This window comes from Hippocampus bargibanti, linkage group LG02 (assembly GCF_051943395.1).
Source record: "Hippocampus bargibanti isolate YZ-2025 linkage group LG02, ASM5194339v1, whole genome shotgun sequence".
Classification (NCBI taxonomy): domain Eukaryota; kingdom Metazoa; phylum Chordata; class Actinopteri; order Syngnathiformes; family Syngnathidae; genus Hippocampus; species Hippocampus bargibanti.
Genome location: NC_142735.1, coordinates 9,869,051 through 9,897,048, shown reverse-complemented (window position 1 = coordinate 9,897,048; position 27,998 = coordinate 9,869,051). Strand labels below are relative to the sequence as shown.

Below are 27,998 nucleotides of genomic sequence, written 5' to 3'. Positions count from 1 at the left end.
ATATATATATATATACACACACACACAGTATATACATCTAAGTTTTTTCTGCATCCAGCTATGTGAAGTCCTTGGAGACAGCCTCTATAAAGTTGGGCGCTGACATGAGGATGGTAAAGGTACAAATGATGGAAAAGAGCGAGAAGGCCACCAGGCATAGACGGTCCACCACCGCTGCTGCAAACTTCCACTCACTGCTAATGGCTTCAGCCTCATCCTGATCTCGGAAGCGTTGAGCAATGTAGGTCACCTCCTCCAAGATGCGCTGAATCTCTGGTGGCGGGATCCTGACTCCTATACCTGCACCCATTCCCAAAACATTACTGCAAACACTGGGGGGCTCAACCTCTTCACCGGGGGAACCGTGAGCGCGACCCCCCAGTGCTACACCAGAGTCACTAGAAGGTGGGCACTGTGGAGTCTCAATTGGGTGATAGCTGCCAAAATAGAGACTCATTGAACCATTGGAGGTGCCCGAGGTGCACGGTGGACAGGAAGTTTGGGAGGGTGGAATGGAGAGGCTCGGAATGGCGCCCATTTCAATCGAGTTAGTGCTGGAGTGGTGCTGGGTTGGACACCGCAGCTTGTAGCCGGGACGCCTGCGGTCATCGCCGGGTTGCTTCATGCGCAGAAACCAAGCACACCAGTTCAACAGGATCACCCGAACCTGAACGTATGCGAGACACTCAAATAATTGAGGTTATGTTTTCACTCAGCAGATATACGTTTGTCTACTTTTTTTCACACAACAAACTGTCATTATTATCGTACTTTCATGATCAAAGTGTCGTTTTAATCTGAGTCAATATTCATTCTTCAGTCAGTCTTGGTCTGACTTGCTCAGGCTTTCGTCCCATGAGTGATAACGAGTGTGATTTGGTCCTTTAACAACAATAATAATAACAATAATAATAACAACAACACAACAACACTACTACTACTACTACTACTACTACTACTACTACTACTACTACTACTACTACTACGACTAATAGTAATAATAATAATAATAATAATAATAATAATAATAATAGGTGCCCAAGTAGGGTTGTTTTGACTTCAAGATGGCGCCGCGAGAGTGGCTGCTTTTACAGCAGATCCGGTATTTTGTTTTTCTACTACCATCACTTTACTACTGTGAAATGTAAATTTCTTCACTGCAAGACTAATAAAGGCTAATCCATTCCAATAATAATAATAATAATAATAATAATAATAATAATAATAAATTTCAGTGTATAAACAACAATTACCAAATGTATCGCAATTCTGCATAAAATACAAAAGACATACTGAAAAGCAAGAAGGGACTTGTCAATTGCCATATTTTTATATGGCAAATTGTTCTACCACTTACCCATTTAGGCATCTTGCCTCCCTGAGGGTCATGGTGATGAAACTGCAAGACTATCACAGTCACAACCACCGACATTCCTACTATCATCATGGTGCTGGCAAAGTACTGAGCTGGAAAACACACAACCAAAGTGCGTCTTATTAATCATTTTAGTTTATCGGTTACATGAAGTGGCAGCACGATGGTCTAGTGACTACAACTGCCTCACAGTTCTGTGGTCCGAGGTTCAAATCTTGGCCCTGTGCTTCCTGTGTTAAGTTTCCAAGGTCTTTCTGTGGCTTTGTGGGGTTTTTTTTCAGAAGACCCTGGCTTCCCCTTGCATTATGAAAACATTTATGTTTAGTAAATTTAAGACTAACAACTGCACAACTGAGGTCAAAACATTGGGGAAACAATTGAGGGAAGGGGCAGTGGTTTCTTCTCACAAGAACTAAATGTGAAAAGAATATACTTTCTGGTGATTCAAAACTAATGATGAGAAACATATTGTCTATGTCAGGCAGCAGTTCTGAAAATAATTTACATCCACATAGGCTCGCTATCGAGTCAAGATTAATTACTCATTTCAGTTATGAAGAGAGGAAGGCTTGTCCTCGAGTCATTAAAAATAAATGTTTTATTCGGATGGGTAGCCATTATCTATATAAATATATTATCTATATAAATATATGCAACCCATTATCCAAACTGATTATCCTCTTGAGGGTTTGCTGGAGCCTATTCTGGCTTCCTTTGAGCAGTAGTTTGTTCACTTCATAATTCTCAGACAGTGTCCATTATAGTGGAAAAAATATATTGCTTACAATAATATCATTATATCTGTGTGTTGCACATTAGTAGGTCACACACAAAATGCCCATAAAATGTGTTTGCGTTAAGTAATATGCTGTAAAGAGTGAAATGCATTTGTGGGAAGGGTATGTAAACTGATTTGCCCTTGAAATTATTTGTTCTTGAGGTCACCATGTTGAGATGTTGGGAAGCATTGAATAATGCATTAATGCGATGGTTAATACTGCTGGCAGAAACAATCCAAACGACACGGCCATTTATACTGTTGTGTTGACTGACAAAATCAATATGACAATCATTTTGCTTTGCCATTTCACAAAAGTGTCCACACTCACCAACATAATTCCACTTTTGGATGTGTCAGGTTGTCTTCCTGTGGGTAATTTTTTGATAGCTATATTTTGTGTAGATACTGTATATGACAAATAGAGGCACACAAAAATAGAACCCACCGATGAGAGGGACCGAGTCAGAGTTGGCCGGCATGATCTCAGCCACCAGAAGCATGAAGACAGTCAGCGAAAGCAGTACGGTGATTCCTTATAAAAACAGTGACAGGCAGAACGTTATGAAAATAATTTGTTTGAGTGGAATAACTGTTGGTGTAATTATTCCGGTAATTAGTTCTCGAAAATCAGTTATCATCTCCAAATCACAGTAATTTGTCAGATGGAACAGTAAAGGGAGATTGTTCGCCATGTAAAAATCTGTCAAATTCATGTTAACTACATGGTGATTGCTCATTCATACATGGATATCTGTCAAAAACCACTGCACTCAGAAATTCAATTATTCTCTGCAGTTTTACATGCATGTATTTATGACTCGCTTTCGGATTTATGAGAATGTTCACACGCACATAAGCACACACAATATTGCAATGCTGTCAGCATTCCTTCTGAAATCAAATGGGAAAAGTAATGAGAGCAACTTTCGCACATTGATTTGGGCACAGATTGATGTAAAACATCTCAAGTCAGAATCTGTGACATATGGGCGGTGCCAGTGTCTGTGCAATAAGGAACGTGTTCATTTTTACTCCCTGGTGCTTTCTACTATATTTGTGACTGCTTTATTTCCTTGTATTTGTGAATACTGCATTGATGCTGACAGGATCATATACGTTTGTGTTACACATGATGCTCAAATTATCACAACATAGACTCCGGACCATTTAGCATCTAAAGTTATACATTAAGCAAAAATGAGCAAGCATTCCACCTTCATAGCTTCATCATGAATCTTATCAGTTGCCAAACACTTAAGGAATGTTTTTTTAAAGAACAGACAATAGTAATTAATAAGTGGTATTATGTGTTGGAAAAAACAAATTCAAACAACTCAATATTCACCCCTATAAGGAGAATTTGACATCTAACAGAGCAAAAAATTACAAGTAACTGTTAGTACCTTTGAATGTTGAGCAGTTATTCTGCTGATAAGTAAAAAGGCCTGCTCATGCACTCGTCTCCACTCTGTGTAGCTGCTCAAAGTGCTGACCTTCACTACCTTCCAACAAGAAATGAGAGCATAGCACGCGAGGAGAGGGAATGGTCCCTTGACAGATCTGTGAATGGTGTCTGTCCATGGGAGCTGGAGCTCATCCTAGTTAACTTTTTGGCAAAAGACGGTTACACCATGAATTAGTCACCACTCAATCACAGGGCACGTATAGAAAGTGATGAGCATTTGCACCCACATTGTCACTGAATGGGACTGATTTGATTAACAAATACTTATTGGCTTATCAACTGCAATGATCAAATCAGATATAACTACAGACTATTGGTGCCCTTGACCCCATCAAAGCAACCTGATTGTCACCCTAACTTCACGAAATATGGACAGAAATTCCAAAAGGCACATTTATAAAAGTTGCGTAGCCTTCTCACGACAAGGCTGAATCTAAAAAGGGAAGTGCAACTCCAAAATTCTTAGCTTATTCTTACTTATGCACTGTCTCACCTAGAGAGATCTTTTCTCCCGAGTCAGCAGGCAGCAGGAAAACCAATAGGGCCAAGCCAGAAATCAGCACGCAGGGAATGAGCAAATTGAGGCCGTAATAAAGCGTTCTGCGGCGCATGGTGACTGTGAAGGTCACATCTGGGTAGGGCTCCTTGCAACAGTCATAGTAGAGCTCATTGCGCTTGACTGGGACACCTAAGGGACACAGGACAACACAATTGCAAAAGAAAAAAAGCATGAATGCAATCATCCCATCTGTCTGCGTAAACAGCCATATGGGAAGAACAAGGATGACTGGCTTCTCTTATGCCTGTGGTTGAGTAGAAATACATTTTGTGTTGTATGTTGCACATGGAGCACATTCAACAATAAAGTTGACTTGAACTTGAGCATGAACATGAACTGGAGAGAAGTGTCAGACAATTTAAGAAATATAGTACATTACCTTCATTGCCATTGTTTTGTATGTACATATTAGTAGCAATGGGATGACTTATGAAACACTGCAATGAAGTAAAACATTTGGGGATTTATCCTCGGATATTTTTCTTTGAGATGCTTCTGTCTGCTCTTACATAATATATCCCTGTCAATGTGTCAAACAATTGTATTCCTTCAAACCTGTTCCCGTCCAACCTTGAGTTGAAATCAGCTCAGGGCTCCCACGTGAGAAGCCTAGCTGAAAGGCTTTTCGCTTGGGTAGTGTTCCAAAACTGACTATGACACTCAATGTTTTTTTCTCTTCTCTCTCTTACTAGTGGACACCGGCACCTCAGTGGCTGGGCATGATCAATGTATTGTTTCATTTTAACCATTCACACAAGCTCATTGGCTGCCTAAAACAGTTTCCCGCATAATGCTAGTTATTTTTTAAATGCTACACATACATACCATATAGAGCAGGGGTCGGGAACTTTTGATGATTGCATATGGCTCGCCGATGAATCTAAATACATATTCTCGCTTTTTTCTGTTCATTTTCTGTTGGGGCTGCAGTTGGCGGAAAGCACAAATTTGATTGGATGACACTGACCTAGGTTGGCGGAAAGCGCAATTTTTATTGGATGATACTGGGCGTCAGTTGAAACAGGTAAACGCCCCTTTAAATGAGCCTGACGAGTAAAAACAAAGTACGCACACTTCAGTTTGAATGCACCGGAGGATTCGCCTTCGTGGAGAGAAAAGGTTCTGATTCTAATTTGCAATGAAACAATACCATCGATGAAACAGTCGAATGTCAGTGACATTTTAACAAGCCCCATGTTAACGTTAGCATCAATCAGAATCAGAATCAGAATCAGAATCATCTTTATTGCCAAGTATGTAGAACACACAAGGAATTTGTTTCCGGTAGAACACGCTGCACTAGTATCGTCGTCAAAAAAACTGCTAAGTGGCACTATACAGTTCCATTTTGGCTACTGTTGAAGAGTTCAAAGAGTTAATGGCTTGGGGGAAGAAGCTGTTTAAATGTCTGCTGGATTTGGTGCGCATGGATCGGTAGCGCCTGCCTGAGGGGAGTAGCTGGAAAAGGTGGTGGGCAGGGTGCGGAGGGTCCAGTAGGATTTTCCGTGCCCTTGTTCGGATTCTTGCAGTGTGCAAGTCCTCGAGAGTGGGTAGGGCGGTGCCAATGATTTTTTCCGCCGTCCTAACTGTCCGTTGAAGTCGGATTTTGTCCATTTTTGTGGCGGCCCCGAACCAAACGGTGATGGAAGAACACAGGATGGATTCGATGACAGCCGTGTAGAAATGTTGCAGCACCTCCTGTGGCAGGCCATGCTTATTTAGCAGCCTCAGGAAGTACATTCTCTGTTGGGCCTTTTTCAGAATAGAGTTGGTGTTGACCTCCCACTTCATGTCCTGGGAGACTGTGATTCCCAGGAACTTGAAGGTCTCAACGGTTGACACCAGGCAGTTGGATAGTGTGAGGGGTAGCTGTGGTGATGGATGTTTCCTGAAGTCCACGATCATCTCAACTGTCTTGAGCGTGTTCAGCTCCAGGTTGTGACGGCTGCACCAGAGCTCCAGCTGCTCCACTTGTTGTCGGTACGCAGACTCGTCGCCGTCTTTGATGAGACCGATGACCGTGGTGTCGTCTGCGAACTTTATGAATTTGACAGCTGGGTGCGTTGAGGTGCAGTCGTTCGTGTAGAGAGAGAAGAGCAATGGAGAGAGGACGCATCCCTGCGGGGCTCCAGTGCTCGTGGTTCGTGTTGTGGATGATATATGCAACATACTTCTGTGAGAAGTATGTTGCATAGCAAGTGTGGAAGCTAATGAGCCGTGTGCAGGCTAGCTAGCAGTAACTTCGCCTATATGGACCCTGGCAATTTGACTTTCATTCCGATCGTTTGGCTGGATTTTTACAAATCATGAGGAACGGAAAACCATTCATGTTGAGGGTGAGTACAATCACAAAGTTATTTTAAATAATACATTCTGACATTGTGTTAAGAAGTAGCCGCGCGTGCATTTGTGTGCGTGTGTGTGTGCGTGCGCGAGCGTGTTTTGGCTCTCACTGAAAAACATTTCTAAATATTTTACTTTTATGGCTCTCTTAGTCAAAAAGGTTCCCGACCCCTGATATAGAGTATACAATATATCCACATGTCAGCATTTTCAGTACCCTCTCGGCAGCATCTTTCACTTGCTGGACAGGGGGCCACAAGTGCCTCATTTCACTCCACATTGTCTGTTTTGTTTTCACAATCCCAATACATGCATCTTCGATGGAAAATAAAATGTCCACATGAACTTGATTGCACACACAGAGACGTGAGAGCCGATCTGCTAATTAAATGTGCAAAATTGCACAGATTAATTTAGAACCCGCAGCAATCGACATTAGTACAATATGTTTGACAAGACATACAATAAATAAGCAAATTAATAACGTACCGTGCGCAGTTACATATATCAAATATGCCTTTTATACTTATATATATTTTTGGGAAAGCTGTTATCTCCGTCCCTGGACGAGGAAAAGCAGTGACGTGCCGTCAGTGGAGGCAGGTGAGGCAGTGCCTCACCTGTCATCATGGAAAGCTGTCATGGAAATATCAAATGAAAAAATAAATTAAACAGTTAGATGTATTTAGTGATTTGTACTTTAAAGTTCTTGTCCATTTAACTTCACCGTTTTAGGATTTTTTTCAAAATCGCTGAATTTACCGTTCAAATACAAAGTAGAGACGAGCGGTGACGTCATTGATGACATCAGTGCCTCACCAGCCATGAACCTCACCGCACGTCACTGAGGAAAAGTACTGGTAGATGGGAGTTTCGAAATTGAGCTGATTGGCTGCCAATCGGGTTGTTTGTGATGTAATGTAGGGAAAGCGATAGGACTATTTTATATATGCACATAACAGAAAGAGATGCCAATTTCACTGTAAGATCAAAGCATATTCATCAAATGGTGAGTATAGTTTTGCTTTGTTTGAATGCTGCTGTGCCGATGACCACTTTGTGTTTGGGAGCCTTTTACTGAGCATCATCTTTATTAAGTTCTTAGAGTTGCTTGTTCTGTAGCCACAAGGGGACATACGCCAGTGTCTTCTTGTGCCGGTCCCAAGCCCGGATAAATACAGAGGGTTGTGTCAGGAAGGGCATCCGACGTAAAAGCTTGGCCAAAACAAACATATGTATCAAACCTCTGAAGATGGAGGACACTGATTCGCTGTGGCGACCCGTTGAAGGGAAAAGCCAAAAGGAAAAGAAGAAGAAAAAGAATTTAGGACCCGCAGCGTAATTTATCCAACCAAAGACTGCGCTGGCTGACTGAGCATGTCTGACTGAGCATGTCTGACTGGCAGATGCAAACAATGGCAACAAACATGGTGACAACAAATCACCGATTTCGTTTTTCTACTTTCATTCCTTTCATCACTTTGCTGCTGTGAAATGTAAATTTCTCCACTGTGAGACTAATAAAGGCATATCCAATCCAATCCAATCCAATCCTCAGCAATGTGATCGGTGCATCCCAGTGCAGTGCCAATTTGAAAAGCACTGTCATGCAGGATGGGAAAATATCTTTGCATCCAATTGCCATGCGCACAAGACAAATTAAAACAAAGCATAACTTTCGACGCTTCGTTGGTTTCCACAAAATTATATTTGACATCCATTTATTTTCTGAACCTCATTAAGATGTGTAACGGAGTTGAACTCCGTTACAGATGTGTCTACTACTTCTACTCAAGCTTCTAATTCCGTCACTATGAACTTCACTTTGAGCTTGCAATACTCTAGTCTATGCTAATTTTCAGTGGTGTAAATAATCACTGACGCCTAAAGCACAATGTTTTTTTTTAATACACCGGTTTCCACCATGCAATGAATGTAAAATTGTTGATTAAATATATCCACAGTGAATCATGATGAATTTATACTCTTCTGGCAAAATACAAAATAACTTACCCACAAGATCCCATTCGCCGTTGGGTATGTATGTGGATGTATCCACATCCAACATCTGGAGGTCCAGGAGCCAGCCATTGTGTGTCCAGGAGCCAAACTTCAAGTCACACTTCTGGACATCGAAGGGGAACCACCGCACATCAATGTAGCAAGTGCTCTTCAGAATGCCGGGTGGGATGTACTGGCAGTAACCCGACGCATTCACCAGAACGTTGGTGTGGAAGGTGGCATCAAAACGATCATCCGCACTGGAAAGAGAGTTAAAATGGTTGCAGTCGATTCACTTACCATAAAAAGAGAAAGATTGTGTGGACCCGGCTTGAGTTTCATTCAAAGCCCAGAGAAAAGAATGCATGGCCTGAATCTTGGGAAAATATTTGGATGTACACCCTTTTATTTATTCTACCTCTCATCACTTGGGGTGGCAGCAAATCCATGAATCTCTCAAGCTTTTATTTTTTCAAAGGTTTATTTAAACTAGATCGAACAAGTTATAGAAAATGAAACAAAGAACATCATTATGAGAACCCACTGTGAATTTATAGGCGATCATATATATGTGTAACGGAGTTGTGCGCTTAGATTATTAAATTATAAAGGAAGTGACGCAACGGCGCACAGTGTGGCACTATGTCCCGCCCATAGTTTCCAGAACAATCTCGAGGAGATTCAGGTTAATCACAAGACGAAACCCATGCGACTTCACCCATCCCTTCTGCCATACTGTGTTGCGGAAATAAAAGAAATAAAAAGACACATTCACGCGTCTCGTCTTCATTAATACGGCAGCATCGTGGAGATGAAGACAGTCACTGTTGTGACACCCGTCACATTGGTGCCGTGACCCGGATCACAAGTGACTCTCCACTTCGGACCGGGACCGCGATGCTGCACAATGAAGACGCTGTGCAGTCCCACCACTCGGTGGACGGTGTGTCGACCCCCGTTTTGAAAATACATGTAGAGTGTTAATTGTCTGGGCGGCCCGGTAGTCGAGTGGTTAGCACACCGACTTCACAGTGCAGAGGTCGCCGGTTCGCGTCCCGGTCCGGCCTCCCTGTGTGGAGTTTGCATATTCTCCCCGGACCCGCGTGGGTTTTCTCCGGGTCCTCCGGTTTCCTCCCACATTCCAAAAACATGCATGGCAGGCAGATTGACCACTCCAAATTGTCCATAGGTGTGAGTGTGAGAGTGACTGTTGTATGTCTTTGTGTGCCCTGCGATTGGCTGGCAACCAATTCAGGGTGTCCCCCGCCTCGTGCCCGAAGACAGCTGAGATAGGCTCCAGCAACCCCCGCGACCCTAATGAGGAATAAGCGGTACGGAAAATGAGATGAGATAAGATGTTAATTGTCTACCTGCTGTTTTGCAATTAGTGTGTTTTTTTCATGTACGTGTTTTTGTGTGTTAAGTCTAAGAATGATCTCCTTACAAGTAACAAGTAGCACACCTTTGAATGAGTGTGTTGGTAGAGGTAGAGGCTTCCCAACCGTGTAACAGTTGTGTAGTGTAATCCAGAGTGGTGTAGGTTGTACAGAGGGGAATGGGCAGGTTCAAGCTGATGCCACTTATGTTAGTGGGGACAGAGTTCCTTCCCAGACCCAGTGCAGTGCATCTACGACGAGCGCACAGACAACTGATACACCAGCAACAGATCCCTTTCTCCAGTCTGTCACAGTTATGTAGTGCTATGCAGGGTGATGTAGTTTGTACAGAGGGGAATGGGCAGGTGCGAGCTGAGGCCACTTATGTTAGTGGGGACAGAGTTCCTTCCCAGACCCAGTGCAGTGCATCTCCGACGAGCGCACAGACCCTGACACACCGGCAACAGATCCCTTACTCCAGTCACCTGACGTAGTTGGTCAGATGAGTGACATAATTAGACAGCATTCTTGTACATCCTTGCCCGATAACCTTGTCTATTGTGCCTGTGGGTCTTTCTGTTGTCTTCCGTGTGTATGTTGCCTCACTTTTGCATAATTTAAGGGGCGTGTATGTAACGGAGTTGTGCGCTTAGATTATTAAATTATGAAGGAAGTGACGCAACGGCGCACAGTGTGGCACTATGTCCCGCCCATAGTTTCCAGAACAATCTCGAGGAGATTCAGGTTAATCACAAGACGAAACCCATGCGACTTCACCCATCCCTTCTGCCATACTGTGTTGCAGAAATAAAAGAAATAAAAAGACACATTCACGCGTCTGGTCTCATTAAGACGGCAGCATCGTGGGGATGAAGACAGTCACTGTTGTGACACCCGTCACATATGCAACGGAGTTGTGCACTCAGATTATTAAATTATGAAGGAAGTGACGCAACGGCGCACAATGTGGCACCATGTCCCGCCCATAGTTTCCAGAACAATCTCGAGGAGATTCCGGGTGAGTCGCAATTTTCTGTTGGTCTCGATTAACGCGCATTTTCATGACAATATCTTATTTTGTTTCCCCTTTTGTACTGTCTAGTGTTGTCTAATTAGTTCCCTTGTTCATTTCGAGTCCAGATTACTTTTTGTGTCATTATTTACTTCACGTTTTGTCGAGTGGAACTTTGGAGCACATGTGCTTCATAGTGCTTTTCTATTGCGCAGTTAATCACAAGACGAAACCCATGCGACTTCACCCATCCCTTCTGCCATACTGTGTTGCAGGTAATAATTGTTTCATTTAGTTTTTATTGAACAATATTTAGTTTCTTGTGTCGTGTTTCATTTGCGAGAGTGAGTGTCCGTGGCGGGTTGAACTGTGTGCCAGCCATTACAAGCGCACCGCGTGTTCTGCCGAGTCTCCGCCTATGATGCGTTCAGGGACATCTTGTAAATAACAGTGAACTTGTGTTGTATTCTCTTTTTTCTGTAAATAACCACTATACGATCACACGTTGTTAATTCTGTTTTGTTATCTACAATGTTTTCCATTTGAGAACAATCTCGAGGAGATTCCGGTTAATCACAAAACGAAACCCATGCGACTTCACCCATCCCTTCTGCCATACTGTGTTGCAGAAATAAAAGAAATAAAAAGACACATCCACGCGTCTCGTCTTCATTAAGACGGCAGCATCGTGGAGATGAAGACGTTGTGACACCCGTCACATATATAAATGACTGAACCCAGGGCAAGTTTATACAAGTTTCTGATTTCACAGTGAAGAAATAAATTCATTCGTCAGTACAAATTCTGACATCAAATGTTGCGTCTGGCCTCAGTGTTTAATGAGACGGGCCAAGAAGCCCAGAGGAGAAGACGTACATTACAGTGACCGTCTAGTTTCAAGTGTGACATATTTATTGGAAGCAGAGTGCGCATATAGCAAATCAAGCACACTGAATAGATTATTTTATGCATCTCCCTCAAGTCATCCGCTGTAACAATTGTGGAAACGTACAGCATGGGATCACTTCTGGTAAAATGATGCTGTATTGTATAACTGTTATAGCAAGTTAGTCATTTTTTTGCCGAATATGCCAAGTGACAATGACATTGTTTCACGTGTGCTTGGCTGTGTTAACTGTTAATAGTTCATAGTTGGATCATGGAAAATTCTACGAGTTGTTAGACTCAATAATTTTGGCAAGTGTATTTTCACCCCTCCACTACAATTTTACGTTATCAATTGACTTGATTACATTGATATTTATTATTTCATTTCATGATTAAAATTGTGCATGACACACTTCTATTCAAAACAGTGAGATGCCAGTGTTACTGGATGCCCCCTGCTCAATGACCACATTGCCAATCACAACACTGGAGAAGTTATATGGATTTATATTCCATTTTATCTGGAACTCCATAGTTTTTAATTCCTCTTGAGAGGGGGGAAACAAAATGAAAGACATCATTGTCTATAATAATGACTGATGATTAATTGTTCAATGAAAGAAAGCAACACAAATTAGAAGTCATTCTTGGCAACTGAAATTGGCATTTGAACAAACCAACTGTAAAATTATTACAACTATCTCAAATAAGTGGAATAAGTGTTAGAATGAAACATGTTTTCACAAATTTACAAGCAGAAAAGTAAAAAATACAAGAAGAGCATTGATAGCCCTGCAAGGCAACAAAGCACAAAATCATGTTCTGAGAAGGTTTCACAAACTGTACCCAGGACAACCCGGACGATAAAATTGAACAGAGTGAATCATGACACGAAGAAGGAAGAGAAATGGTGACTGCGCGTGGTGGTGAGGTAGGATGGATGATTGAGGGAATGAGGCAGGAAAGGGAGAAGCATGGTAAAGGGTTGAGAGCAGTAGATTAGAATGAGTAATCCATCAGGTCTAAAAGATGGGCTTTTAATATTTGGGTTAATACAACCAAACCTTTGCTTAGTCCTCATGCTCCTCATGCTTAAAATATCAAACCTTTGCCCCGTTTGCCTCTCCAAGTAGGAATTAAAATTGTGCCGATTAACTTTGATAATATCCTGATCCAGAATGAGCCGAACAATAAACATGCCCCTAATGAGTGAGATTATTTTGCAGATATTTCTATATTGGGATCAAGCACAACACCGAGTAAAATGGTGCTGGATAAGAAGGATTACAGTGCGATTGAAAAAAGAAGAATATTTAAACCCCTCTTTTTTAATCGCAGAAAGCAAAAGATTCACGTTCATATCAATTTGTGGGAAAACAATCCCTTGAGATTATAAAACAATTGGGAAAGATGATCATTTGAATCAGATGTTTGTTTTGCTTCAATCCCCTAGATTTTAAACAAGACAAAACTGCTACGTGGGAGAATAAGCAAGAAACAAATTACAAGAATTTGAACAATACATTAACATAATTGCAAAGTCAGCCTATTAACGCCTGAAAAGTCCATTTAGGATTAGAGGATTTAATGAACGCCTCAGAGGGATTTGTGCAAACATGTCCACACTTTAATCTTCAATTCCCTAGTCGTCTCAAAGAGGTTCAAAAGGAATGAAGAGGCATCATTGACCCCCCCGTTTTACCACTCAGAATTTACCACTCAGTTTTGTTATTATTTACAGATTCCTCACACTTCCACTAACATTTCATTTCATGTAACTATGCAGGATGTGGCTTTCTCATAACACCCATGAAAAGACAGAACACAAAGCAGCACATGAAAGAAATAAAATTAAATAAACCTGCTTAAATACAGAACTTTGAAGAGATCCATACAAACTGTGGCATGTAAATGAGCCTGCAGGAATAAGGAAAAACTCTAACCTGTTGTAGAGAAGGATGTCTGGAGTCCAGATCTGGTCTGAAGGGAATCGAAGGTTTTGCACACCAGGGTAATTCTCTGGGTTCCAGCTCAGGTAGACATCAGTCCAGTACTGAGAGACAGAGAGATATCCTACGACTGTATGACTTTAATTTGCACTATTGTGGTATTGCTCACATCGGCCATTGAGAAGGGTCAAATCTTTCTGGGGCACTGCTTTCAGCTTTCATTCTAAAAAACATGATGACAATTTCAAATCTTCGGAGGGCATTAAAATATTCTAAATACAATTTTCATGCACACATGCTTTTCTTACAGTTGTGATTTTAAGCTCTATAGCGTTATTATATACAGTAGCTTGATACGGTAACTTTCTGTACAGTGGGCTTTGAACAGATATACTATAAACCTAGTTGGGATTGAAAACTGTATAACTCTGATTTAATTATGGAAATAATGGGTCACACCATATGGACATATGGAAGTATTTGTGATGTTCTTCTAGATGACTAGACAAAGCACATCCCCCCATAGAAATCTTGTTGAAAATCCTCCCAGTGACTCACCAGCTGCAGCCAGGCGTTGGTCATCAACACTTGGTTCTTCTCATCCTGATAACAGAAAGATACCATAAATAAAAAATACATTTCGACACACAAAAAAGTGATGCATCAAGTAACACTTTAAAAGTGTGTTTTACTGTGCGTTGTTTCATAAACTGCAAAATAGGAGCAGGTTGCTTCAAGATGATGTTAATGATCAATGAATCTAGTGATTATTTTGTTGATAGATTGATTAATCAGATTAATTTTCATTTCCACCCCATTATACAAACCATTTAAATTGTCAGCGCAGGAACTGGACACAAAAATGGATTACTTTAGAAAATCGGCAAAAATGTTGATTATGGTTTTCCAAAGTCAACAGAAAGATAATCAGTCCAATTGCAAAATAGAAATTAGTGCCTGTCAAGAAGCTTTTTAAAAAAATGTTATTATTATTGTCATTAATATTTTTGCATGCATTTATGTGCGGGGTGGTGAGAAACCGTAAAAGAAGGCGAGCAGCAGCAGTTAGCACAAGTGTGTGGCGCATGTGTACTTTATTATAACTGTGAGTCGCAACTGTTTGCTGCTGAAACTGGATGGAAAGTGGTCCCATCTGATTAAGCAAGCAATACGACATCCCGTTCTTTGCTCTGTGTTTCACCAATGGGCATTGAGTTACTGGAACAACAGCTGTGTTACGTTTTCCAGTTGAACGAGCCAACTACTGTACACCTGCATTCAGTTTGCCCATGATTATGGTTCGGAGTATGTGCAAAGCTCACACATACATGTTTCAGTGTCGAATAAAGGTCATGGTGGGAAAGCTGAAAACCCATAAAACCACCCAAAAAAGTTGCAAGATGAGAGAGTTCATATGCAAAATGGGTTGGCTTCCTGAACTGTTAGACCCAAGACAACATGATAGGGAAAGAAAAAAACAATTATGAGGAAAAACACCGATTGAAGGGAGGTGTTTTTTTTCTTAAATGAATATGCATTCAAACTACTTTCAGGACGGAGGATTGTAGAAACCAATAATGAATGATGCATAAACACTGCGAGACTAATAAAGGCCAATCCAATCCAAACATACCGTACTATGTGTGTGTGTGTGTGTGTGTGTGTGTGTGTGTGTGTGTGTGTGTGTGTGTGTGTGTGTGTGTGTGTGTGTGTGTGTGTGTGTGTGTGTGTGTATGTGTGTCCGTATCAGCGTTTGTGTGAAGTCAAACAGCAGAAGTACATTACTTCCGCCAGTGCAATGTGCTGCCCCTCGATGCTTTATGAGCACCAAGGGGAGTGCATTATGACATCACTCATATGCACTCATACAGCCTAAGCCATATATACGCACATTCGACTCAAAAGATGGCCACAGAAAATAAAATCATTCCTATTGCCCACAGAGGAAAAAAATCTGGAGGGTATGATTTATAGTTGAATCTTATATGAGTAGTTACTTCTGAGCTGACACTGAGTGAATTTTTTGATTTGTGGTATGGGTGAGCAACACGTGTCCATATGGGAATTTTTTTTCTTCCACAAAACGAGACATAGGGAGCCTGTTGACCAATTGCGCAAACCGTGGGTAACGCTTTTCTTTTGGGTTTGCTCCGAATATGCTGCCCAGAAACTAAATGTTGTGGGTAAACTGAGGTCAATGAGAAGAGTCTATACTGCACTTTTCTGTAAGTGGGTTGTGAATTGATGGATGACAGACTAGAAAACACATGTTGGGGTATAATATTAACTTATTCACTGCCAGACGTGCAACAATATGTCCTCTACGGTGCCAGGGTTTTTGTCATTTTCACTCAAATTCCAGGACCCACTGAATATTGAGTTTTAGGACTACATAAACAACTACATAAACATTCATTGTAGCGTAAGAAACCTTAGACTCGCTTCTTTCATCAGAAAAAAAATAGTTAATACCTAAGTTATATGGGTCTGGAGGAGTGACGTGTGGTGAGGTTCATGGCTGGTGAGGCGCTGACGTCATAACAGTCAGATTTACAAACATATGAACTCTAAGAGTAGCTTATTCACCATTTGATTGGCAACAGTTGACATGTTTTGTTTAAAATGTCATGTCTTTATATAAACTGTCGCATAGAAAAAAAAGAATTACAAAAAATTATTATCGTGCTACCTTTACTTATAAATGAAGTCTATGCGCCGCTCCTTCTGAAGAAAGGCATCAACACCTTCTATGTAGACGCCTTCTTTATCTTTGTTCAGTTTTAAAAGTTTCTCTATTTCTTTCAATTTAGATATGTAATCCTCCATTCTAAAAATAAGGCCAAGCAACACGAAAAAACGACTGGATGGTTGCAATTAACTTGCTAACTGTTTACTGTAGCTGTCACTAATGATATTATTCTGCATCCGAGGAGGCGCAAGAAGTATCTCTGTAATCACCAGCGCCCCCTGTCATAAGGCAGGAGAACTGTGTGCCTCACCTATGAGCACAGTTTTGATAAAAATAAAATAAAATAATATAAAATAAACAATGTAAATGTAAAGTGACTCTACATTATATACCAGCTAAACTGTAGAAATTTAGTTCATATACTAAAACTGTTTTTTCACACTAATAGCGATCTGCAGAAGGACAGCAATGTGGTCTCACTGCAGAGCAAGCCAGCACAGTAAGCATAGTGATTGCGCAATCCATGGTGAGGCTCAGCTGGCTGCTGCCTCACCGCTCGTCTCTACTTAGTATTTGAACGTTAAATGTGAAATTCAGCAATTTTGAGAAAAAAAAAAATCAAAAAATGGTGAAGTTAAATGGAAAAGAACTTTAAAGTACAAATCACGAAATAAATATAACTTTCATTTATTTTTTCACTTGATATTTCCATGATGACAGGTAAGGCATGGCCTCACCTGCCTCCCCTGACTGCACGTCACGGGTCTGGAGTAATATGAGGTGCACGTGGGGGTGGCTCTACAAAAAACAAATGCTGCCCCCTTGTGGAAGGGCAAAAACATTGCCAGAGGTCTGACCACCGCTTTATCGCCCCCCCCCCCCCCTGCAAGACAAACAGAAACCTGAACAAATTCAGGAATGGCGCTTCACGTCATGTTTTCAATTCCCGAATAAATTTAGGAATGGCATAGAATGAGTTAAAATCTTATTGTGGATTTTTTTGAAAAGGTGCAAAAAATGAGTTATTGCAGACTATTATTTATTTGTAGATGAAAAGTATACCTTTTCTCAATGCATTAAGCATTTTAATATTTGGAGATACTCTTCTGCACAGTGGTTCAATAGAAAGTGCACAATCCAATGCAACCCTCCAGTAGTGCTGATGAAAAATTGTCACCCATCCCTTCCCTAGGTACTGACATGTACAGTGCAACCTCCTCACCACATCGATAATTTGCAGAAGAGTGAAGCCCAGCTCCACCAGGATGGAAGCTGAGTCATTGACCACCGGCCTTTCCAGTCGGTTGTAGTTAGCAAGTAGTTCCTTGTAAAGTCTCCTCTGGTACTCTCCTTGCAGAGATCCTGGGGACCAAAGGAGCTCAGTTACAACAATTTCCATAACACAGCAAATATTTTAGTCAACATCTGGAGAATAGCATAGGGTAGTACAGTTCATCATGTTCATTCTTCCACTCAGTCATCATCATCATCTAATTTATTTTTCAGCCAGATCATTAAGAGATCAAGTCAATCTTAACTTTGTGAAGTGTAAAGGAGCACGCCTTCAGCCTGGCAGTTTGCAATGTCATCCTAACGTTTGAGGTCAAGTAAAAAAAAAAGCAAGGTCCAGGAGCTCATCGGCACACCATGACAAAGATTGGAATTAGAGAAAATGTCTGAAAGTACTCATCAAATGAACTTATCGATTGAATCTTAGTTTTGGGCGAGAAAAAAATGATTGAAAAAGAGACTTTAATCATGACTTGAGGAAGAAATATGATTTATTTTTCTACAACAATGTATTACTAAACAACAAGGCCAGTATGCCTCAAAACAAATCAAGGCCCCATCATTCCACGTTTATGTCCAGGATCCTACTGAAAATAAGCTCAGAAGCTTAAAATAACAAAACTATGGGTTTTTAATGGGCAGCAGAAAGACTTTGAAGAAACAAACAGTGCAAGAAAAGTCATAAATCTGTGTACCTTTGCACAGTGGACACAAAATAATGAGCCTGTGTGTTTAGTCACAGTGGGTAGTGAGGTCCACACAAACATGAAAAAAAAATAATGCAGTCAGTCGTGAGGACTGGGGACTATCGGTGCCACTGTTGCTGCCTGCCTCATGAAAGTGTTCTTTATCTGGAAGAAAATAGTCAGAGGCTTCAATGCCCAAAGTCTCACACCAGGGAGGAAAGGGTTGTTAGTTCATTATTTTTGTTTGTTTGTTTATTAAGCTGATATGAAAAGCAGTGTGGGCAATCTCATTACCGAAATTCTTCTCACAGAAGGTACCATGATGATTTGTCCCGATTTCAGACGTTTCATCGCCCTGATATTGGAGCAGACAAGTTAAATAACATATTTATTCATGTATTTATTTATTTTGTCTCAGTCCACTTTGATTCCCCACAGCTCCTTTTTATTAATGCTTCCTTTTATGAAAGAAGCGTGAAAATAATTAGTCAAGATTCACTATGTGTATCTTTACCGGAAATGTCAAGGTTCAACAGTCCCTGCTTTTTTACCCATCTTTCCAAAAGGCACTGATTCGCAGAATTGTCAATTATCAGCACAAGAGAAAATTAATTGGTAGGTCATCTACCAGTATGTTAATTGAAGGTCAGACAATATTGCCTTCGGTGTCGCCAATGATCAGGATTTATTTGTCCTGGATCAATCAATGCTGAAAATTAAAATCAAAAACATCTTTGGCCAGAAATTTATGAAAGCCATCCATTCAAAATGGAGCAGGTATGACCCTAAATGTTTAAACGATTGGTATTCAACTCCATTGAGTTTAAAACAATTGTTCAGAAAGACAAAACTTTACATGTGAATAAGGTCTATCAATTTTGTTTCATTGTCTTTCCTGTTAAGTGTGGCATGAGAGGCGTTATTCTGTTATCTCAAGGCATTGCTGGGTAGCTTCTAATCACAAGTTTCTATTGGTTTGACAAGTCAATCAACTTTTTTATAGAGCACTTAAAAAACAACCACACTTGCCTGTACGTTGAGTAAAAATCATACATATGAAAACATGTAAATGTTAATGTAATACATGAATGACATGAAAACACGATCACAGTTGGAGGGAATCCCCTTTTCTGTAATGACCAGGCTGCAATGGATGCTAATTGGGTCATATTATTCACATGATGTGATGCAGTAAGAGATAGAGTTTATTTCAGGGAATGCTCGCAATGACATAGCAATTAGTTCAATTTGAAAGGAAACAATAAACTCTTAACTCGCAGTAGATGCGTAAACTGTACTTAATCGGAATCACGCCGCACTTCTTCCGATGCGGAAATATGGGCTGAATGTTTCATCCATCTGTTATCCAAGCCTCTTATTCTCATGAGAGTCGCGAGCTTTCTGGATCCTATCCCAGCTGCCTTCGGGCAGTACAAGGGGTACACCCTGTGAACACTATCTTTTGCCAAGATCATCCATTTATTTTTCGTTTTGATTTGTTTGTTGTATTTTTCTTTTCTCATTTTTTCATTCTTTGCTACTTTTTCTGTATGTAATTGTAGTTACATTTCCTCTGATGCATTTCTGCCAATTCCTACAGAGATGTTAAGAATAAATGTTCACCTCATAAAACTGCGTTGGGTACTGCATATGTGCTTAAATTAGTCCCCTTCAACAATCTGCAGACATCCCGCGGCGAGCAAAACAGATTCTGCTGTGAGCAAATCTTGATTCCACAGCTTGAAAGCACAGAGGGCTACAGTCATGCACAATCTACCTTTTATTCTCTTTTGTGTTGTTGGTTTTAGGTCGACTGCAATATTGTGTTTTTAACATTGGTCATGATTACCCTATGTAGAATTGTTCTGCTCCAAGTTGGTGTAGAATTTTTGAGAAGAACTGGTCTGAATGACACGACCCACTTTTGTTCAAAAATAAAATAATTCATACATGCACCTGACCCCCTTTGTACGTATCAATTCATTAATGCAAACCAGCAGTCTTGAAGTGCACTATGATTTCAAGTGGCATTCTATTTTTTTTTAATGCAGCAGATAACAGACCACCTATATTACACATGATATGCATCGCTGGAATCTTAAGGGTTATAAATGTTCTATGAAAAATGTGAAAAATCAGAAGCTTCATCATATCTTCCTTAATCTCTCCATATGTTATTGTCCGAACCCACAAGTACATCAGTGTTGTGCACAAAGCTCTAATTTATGCAACCTCATTTTGAGGATGTTTTGTATGAGCATCCTCTCGTTTTATCTCCTCCTTTCCTATCTTCTCCTCTCATCATCTTTTCTGCATGTCCTGAATCCAATTGTTTGTTTTTTTTTGTATTTTTTTTTAACAAATGAACACATTCCACAGCCAGCTGGGTTCTAGCTTGAAAAAAACAAGCCAAGAAAAACACGATTGGGACCGTTTCCAATTAGTCTGCATCACCTAAAAATGGATGGGTGGAATTTATAGTAGGATTTTCAATGTGTGTGTTTGTGTGTGTGGGGGGGGGGGGGGAGGAGTGGAACGGGGGGCAAAAAAGGGTACCTTCTTAAATGTAAGTGCATTTGTTTGGGTTTAATCAGTCCATTATTCTGCACTGCTGTCAAACAGCTTGGAGATAATTTTGTGTCTGACTTTGAGACACTCATCAGAGGTGGTCTATTCAAAAACATACGGCCACAGGAACCTGTTCTTCTTTTCGCAAACTCTTGCATACTCGTATCTCATGAACACACACTCAAAGACACTGTCATGTCTGCTGTTTTGTGTCTGCGCTTAGCACCGTTAAACCGGCTCAGGCTTCAGCGTCTGACTCCCACACATTTATTTGCAGATTGTAAATTAGCTCATGTAAATGATCGCCGTGCAATTTATGTGTTGTTCAGGAAATAAATGCAACATTGTGTGAAAAAAATATTTACTCAGAATTTTGCTCTAAAAGTAGCATTCCCAATCCAATGCTGTTTTTGAAATAGGCCACTTTTATAGTTACCTCAACCAAGTTCAAAAACATGGGGGTCAAATTATGCAGCAGCAAAAATGTTTATTGTCATCTCTGTAGTACCGTATTTCCCCACTGTAAAAGGCGCACCGGGTATAAAAGCCGTACTCCCTCTGTAATGGTGTATTTTCAAACTTTGTCCATACATACAACAACTCTTTATCATATGTACATGTAGTCCGTTTAGGATTTGATGCCTCTCAAGTGGGTATTTCTGCAGAATGATGCCACTGCATTCGTAAAACAACGCTTGGAACTCATGAGGGTCAAATGAGTCATGACGAATAAAGAAATTGGTAACCAATCTGCACGAAACACATCCTAAAAAAAGGCTCATCCAATTAGTTGCATTAGATTATTTATTTATTTATTTCTTTTATAACTTTGCTGCTGTGAAATGTAAATTTCTCCACTGTGAGACTAATAAAGGCAAATCCAATCCAATTATATCACCTTTATTAAAGGCACAAAGACAGATACTATTTGGGGAGGGAAAAATCATATAAACAATGCAGATTTCATCGAACCAACACAAAACCGTATGGCACAGTTGAGAAAGATAAAAAAGTTTAGATCCTTCAGCATTTTGGGGTGGTATGCTAGACCTGAGGTGGCAAGAGGGGGGGGGGGGTCTTCACAGAAAAAACGCTGACAGCCCACCTCTCCCTCAGAGCCTGCTGGCTAAAAGACAACCCTGCACATCTCTAGCTACAAATATGTGTCGATGTGTGTGCAAATATGTATAAAAAGTAAAGCAAATATTACAATCCTGTGTGGGCAAAGGCTGAAAAATAAACTCCCCAAACAGCCTTTGCTGTTGAATAAATAATGATGACACACTTTTGTTTCGGAAACAAAGACCCCTAAAACACATCTCACTTGGAGTTTAAATCCTCCACGAATTAATGAGGTCAAGAGAAGTGGTGGGATATACAGGAGGGGGTCGCTGGCAGTGACGTGCCGTCAGGGGAGGCAGGTGAGACAGTGCCTCACCTGTCATCATGGAAATATCAAATGACAAAATAAATTAAACGGTTATATTTATTTAGTGATTTGTACTTTAACATTCTTTTCCATTTAACTTTACCATTTCTGGATTTTTTTTTCAAAATCGCTGAATTTTCACATTTACCGTTGAGATACTAAGTAGAGATGAGCGGTGAGGCACCAACCGACTGAGCCTCACCATGGATTCCCCAATCACTATGCTAACTGTGCTGGCTTGCTCTGCAGTGAGACCGCATTGCTGTCCCTCTGCATATCACTATGAAAGTGTTCAAAAGCTTTTATTATAGGAAGTAAATGAATGTAAGGAATGTAAATGTCTCCACTGCGAGACTAATAAAGGCAAATCCAATCCAATCCAATCCAAAATGTCTACAGTTTAGCTGGTATATATAATGTACAGTCACTGTACATTATAAACACTGTACTACAGTGTTTATTTTATTTCATAAAAACTGTGTGCATAGGTGAGGCACACAGTTCTCCTGCCTCATGACAGGGGGTGCTGGTGATTTCAGATTCTTCTTGCGACTCCTCGGCTGCAGAATAATAGAATTAGTGACAGCAAGCTACAGTAAACAGTTAGCAAGTAAAGTGCAACCATCCAGTCATTTTTTTCGTGTTGCTTGGCCTTATTTTCAGAATGGAGGATTATATATCTAAATTGAAAGACTTTTCTAAACTGGACTTTCAATCGAAGCATGAGATACTAATTAAAGGAAGACCAACACCGGACTGCATAGCTAACAAACGGTGAGGGATGGATGTAAATCTCCTGGACAGCTTCTCCGCTTTTTGGCCAAGAAGGATCTCATTGAAACTATTCCTGAAGTGAAAAAGTTGCTCCAGCTCGTGCTCACTGTTTCATCTACTACAGCATCAGTGGAGCGCTCATTCTCAGCACAAAAGACTGAAAACATACAGTCGGAAAAGGACTGATCAAGGACAACTTTCTTCACTGGCAGTGATCTCCATTGAGACAAAGAGACTTGGACTTCATTTATAAGTAAAGGTAACATGATAATAATGTTTTTTAAATTATTTTTTCTATGCTACAGTTTGTATACAGTATATAAAGAATGCTGACATGACATTTTAAACAAAACACGTTAACTGTTGCCAAACAAATGGTGAATAAGCTACTCTGTGGAGTTCATATGTTTGTAAATCTGACTGTGATGACGCCAATGCCTTACCAGCCATGAACCTCACCGCACGTCACTGGTCGCTGGTATCCAGAAGTTGTGATCTTAAAGCTAGGTCTTCCTGTTAGATAATACAGGTACAATACTATACTGTATATCTTTTTTAAACTTTCACAATAGCTGCAGCTGTAATTGTATGCAGCTGCATATGTATGGGGGCAATAGCTAGGCAAAAATTGAACGAAACATAATTTCAAAATAAATTAGAGTTGACAAAGTATTTCTTTTCGGAGGACCTGAAAACAACATTTTAGGAAGATGTTGGCAGATTAAACCGTTCAAATGTCTGTTAAATCAGAATCAGTTTCGGTCGAACACGGTGCACGAGTATCATCATCAAAAAATTGTAAAGAGGCACTATACAGTTTTATTTGGGTTATTGTTTGAAGAGTTAATGGCTTGGGGGAAGAAGCTGTTTAAATGTCTGCTGGATTTGGTGCTTATGGATCGGTAGCGCCTGCCTGATGGGAGTAGCTGGAAAAGGTGGTGGGCAGGGTGCGGAGGGTCCAGTCGGATTTTCCGCGCCCTTGTTTGGATCCTTGCAGTGACAAAGACAACGCTGCCTCGATTTATCATGACAACTGCAGGTATACATTATGATAATTATTTTCAGGAGTTGGAATTGTGAAGGTATTTTGTGTACTATTTTCACCTGAAGGTGTTTTAAATCACTCAGAAGTCCATTCAAAAGTGGAAAGTGCAACACGTGACGAGCAGAACATATGGACAAATGTCTTAATGGGTTCCGAGCAGGATTGAATCATATAGTGGAGTTTTATAATCTATGGTCAGGGATCACAGCTCTAAAACTACATCATGGTTAATCCTAATCCAGGAGAAAAAACCTCCCATGTGTCAACTTTCTTGCTCGTTGAACATTCTCATGATCAGCACAAATCCTTCTTGAACTGAAACGGTACTAAGAAAAAGGCACAAAAAGTGTTTTGCTGATATCATATGAAGTTATTACTCTTTTGAAGTTAAATGAATGTGTGATCAGGTGACTTCTTATCTGTAGCATAGTTGATCTAAATACTGAACTGCGATGTTAAAACCGATGCCAGTGTGAGTTCAGAATGATTGGTGTCCAGCCGGGTCCACCAGTGTTACAGCACATTAAAGTAGGTGATTTTGTGTTGCCACGGTACTGACTCAACAAAACTATTGAAGCATCAACATATAGACATTTCTCACTTTGAAAGATGAAGGTCACAATAAGGTTTCATTGCTTTGAGGTTAGCCAAGAACAAGAAAATGTGACAAGTGTCACGTGAGCCACTTTATACAATGGGTAAAACTTTGAAAAAAGACTTCAAATTGTCCATTCGCCATATAGGCCATGATTAAAGCGCAAAGAGATTGGGGAAGGGACACTTATTGCTGACTGGGGGAAAGTATTAGTCTGCCGTGCAGAATAAAAATACAGTTGATGAGATCATATGAATGATATTCCCAAATAGACCACAAATGTTGTTTTGATGAGTCTGACTTTGAAAGTAACTTCAACTTCGATGGACAGCTGGTATTCAAAGTCTGTAAAAATTTCAAGCCCCTTGGTGAATAGGGGCAAGAATCGAAAACCAGCTGTGTTTGGGGGTTTCTTTGCTTGCCTGATGATTCCTTCAGTATATTACACTTACATGGAATTTAAGTGATGTTGTCACAAACATCCATCGATCCATCCATCCATTTTCCAATCCGTTTGCTCTCCCAAGTGCTTCTTGGAGCCTATCTCTGCTGTCTTGGATCATTAGGTGAGGGGCACTGAACTGATTGCCAACCCATCGCAGTGTGACACAAGCAAGAAGTGCTATTCTGCTGCTGAACTTTTCTCACATGTTTTAAAGGTAGAAGCATTGGAACGTTTGGCTCAATTTCATGTGAAAAAGTAACAAAAAGGATGCTTGGAACACTTGCACATCTTTAATTTAGTCAAACGTATTATTTGAAATAGAACTGTGTGATTTATTAAACGTCTACTGCACGATGTAACATTCTGCAGTTTATATTGTTACGGTGATGTAACACTCGCTCACTCGCTGGCTCGCACGCACGCACACACACACACGCACACACACACACACACACACACACACACACACACACACACACACACACACACACACACACACACACACACACTTTTTTGAATTCAGAAAAACATAGAAACCACACCGGTAATTAAATGATAAAGATGGTTGAGGGTGTGTGAACATGTATATTTATGATGGACAAATGCACACAAACCATGAATCATGTCACCATTATACATTCATCCATTATCTATCCTCCTTGTCCTTGTGAGAATTGTGGCTAAGATGTAGCGTAGCCATGCTGCTGCATACATTGGACAATAAATATAAGGTATAGACAAAATATAGTGCAGACTCACACAGCTCTCATTGAAAATTCATAAAAACTCACAGGTATATGCACACCCCACACTACCCTCAGGTCCTTCAGCTTGTCTGTCAGTGGCCCCCCCGATTGCTTGGTAATTCAGCTAGGAGCGTGTGGGATAAATGAGTTTTTAATAATAATAATAATACATTTCATTTATAAGCACCTTTCAAAACTCTCAAGGACACTTTAGTGCACAGAAAGGGGACCAACGCCTCCTTTCTGAGTTTAGGACTTCTAAAAGGGAATGCAGCACATGGGAAGGATCACCAAGTATGGTGTTGAATAGCAGAGTGGACATATAAAGTATGTCCTGGTGACATTGTGTTTGCCCAGCAAAATTTTCTGCACCTTTAGCATGAAGCGAAGATGAATAATGCCACAGAACCCATGTTCCTAAATCCACCATCATGTAACTACCAAAATTGCAACCGTGAGAAATTTTGGTTGAGTTTCAGCATTGGCGTGACAATTCTTGAAGAGAAACAGTTTAATTCTGTCTTTACACCATCTATGTAGTGCGCCTCTGTCAAAGATTACATGCTTTGATATGTCTGTGGTTTTTCGGTTTTGCTCCAGGAGTCATCACGTCATACATCGAAAATACTGGAGATGAAGAAATATCATTTAACATGGAAGGGCATTGTGCATTTTGCCAGTAACTTCACGCATTATGTGACTTGGACAGTACATACTTACAAGCTATAAAACTAACAATAAATTTGTCAGTTCATGCTTTTCTGCATGTTTTTGTACTTGAAAATTCATCTCTGTTGGAGTGTTAAAGAGATACTATAGGTCAATTTCATTCAATCATTCATCTTCCGAACCGCTTATACCTCACTTGGGGGATAGGGGGTGCTGGAGCTTATCCCAGCTGTCTTCAGGCAGTAGGTGGGGGAGACCCTGAACTGGTTGACAGGACACGGAGAAACGAACAACCATCAGCACTCACAGTCACACCTCGGGACAATTGGGGGTATTCAATCAGCCTGCCATGCATGTTTTCGCAAATGTAGAAGAAAACCGAAGGACCCGGAGAAAACCCACGTGGACCTGGGGGGAGGACACTCCACACAGGGAGGCCGGAGTGGGAATTAAACCCAGTACCTCTACGCTGTGAACTTGATGTGCAAACAACTTGAATACTGGGCCACCCATCGGAAAAATTATTGTAAAACAATCAAATACCTTGTGCCGTAAACATTAAGGGAATAATCAAATACATGTAGTTGTATTATAATGCACCATGTATGAAAACTCCACGAAACATATCTTTATGCATTATATGCAATCAATATATTGCACATTGAAAGACACATAGCTTAATGTTTACCGTTTATATCGAATATGAACCGTATCCAGAATTATTTCTTGTTACAGAGTTGTTGTATAGGTGAATAATGATGAGTATAAAAGTTGATATAAATATGGAGAATGTTCACTCAATACATTTGAAGTATACTTAAAAGAATTAATTGTATAATTTGTACTGCAAATGCAGTCACCATTGTTCTTGGTTCACATACAGTATATAACCAATAAAATTATCATTGTTCCATTCACATTCACCCCCATCCGCCCACCTCCTCATATTTTTCCAAATTGTGCCCTTACTGAACAGACTTTGAGTGTATGCTGTAAATACTGTGTTTTTTGTCATACACACCTTTGAAAAGAAAGGCAGTCCACAGGTAAAATCCAACCGAACATGCGGCCCCAAACTTGTGGCACCGCATCCTGGCAGGTGGCGGCGACCCTGGCTGCGGGCTCTCGGCTTCTGATGCTCTTTAGTCTATGAAGGGTGGCGGGAACATGAGGCAGGAGAGAGGCTGGGTAAAGAGATGAGGAGCAGAGAGAGGGAGAGAGGAAGGCGAGGGAGGGAGGGGCCAACGTTCCCGCTCTGACAATCCAGACACAAGTGAAGATTAGCACATTCACGGGACTTTTACGAGACCGCG

At 40.6% G+C, this 27,998-nt stretch overlaps 1 protein-coding gene across 1 annotated transcript; it reads right to left on the bottom strand.

The window, feature by feature from the left end:
* Positions 1 to 23: 23 nt before the first annotated feature.
* LOC148901506 (neuronal acetylcholine receptor subunit alpha-7-like) lies at positions 24 to 27,846 on the bottom strand. Its single transcript, XM_088988300.1, has 9 exons — positions 27,707 to 27,846; positions 17,661 to 17,800; positions 14,308 to 14,352; positions 13,744 to 13,853; positions 8,537 to 8,784; positions 4,115 to 4,309; positions 2,602 to 2,688; positions 1,358 to 1,467; positions 24 to 667 (listed from the first exon to the last, which is right to left on the bottom strand). The coding sequence occupies exons 1-9, from the start codon at positions 27,774 to 27,776 to the stop codon at positions 59 to 61; spliced, it is 1,614 nt and encodes a 537-aa protein (XP_088844426.1). The 5' UTR covers positions 27,777 to 27,846; the 3' UTR covers positions 24 to 58.
* Positions 27,847 to 27,998: the final 152 nt, after the last annotated feature.

Bases quoted from the DNA above. Each gene is read 5' to 3' on its own strand.
- LOC148901506 (XM_088988300.1), bottom strand. From the start codon at position 27,776: ATGCGGTGCCACAAGTTTGGGGCCGCATGTTCGGTTGGATTTTACCTG. The intron at 2,689-4,114 runs GTGAGACAGTGC...TGTTTTTATAAG, and splicing joins GGGAGAAAAGATCTCTCTAG to GAATCACCGTACTGCTTTCG. The intron at 1,468-2,601 runs GTGGGTTCTATT...TGTGTTTTCCAG, and splicing joins TGACTCGGTCCCTCTCATCG to CTCAGTACTTTGCCAGCACC.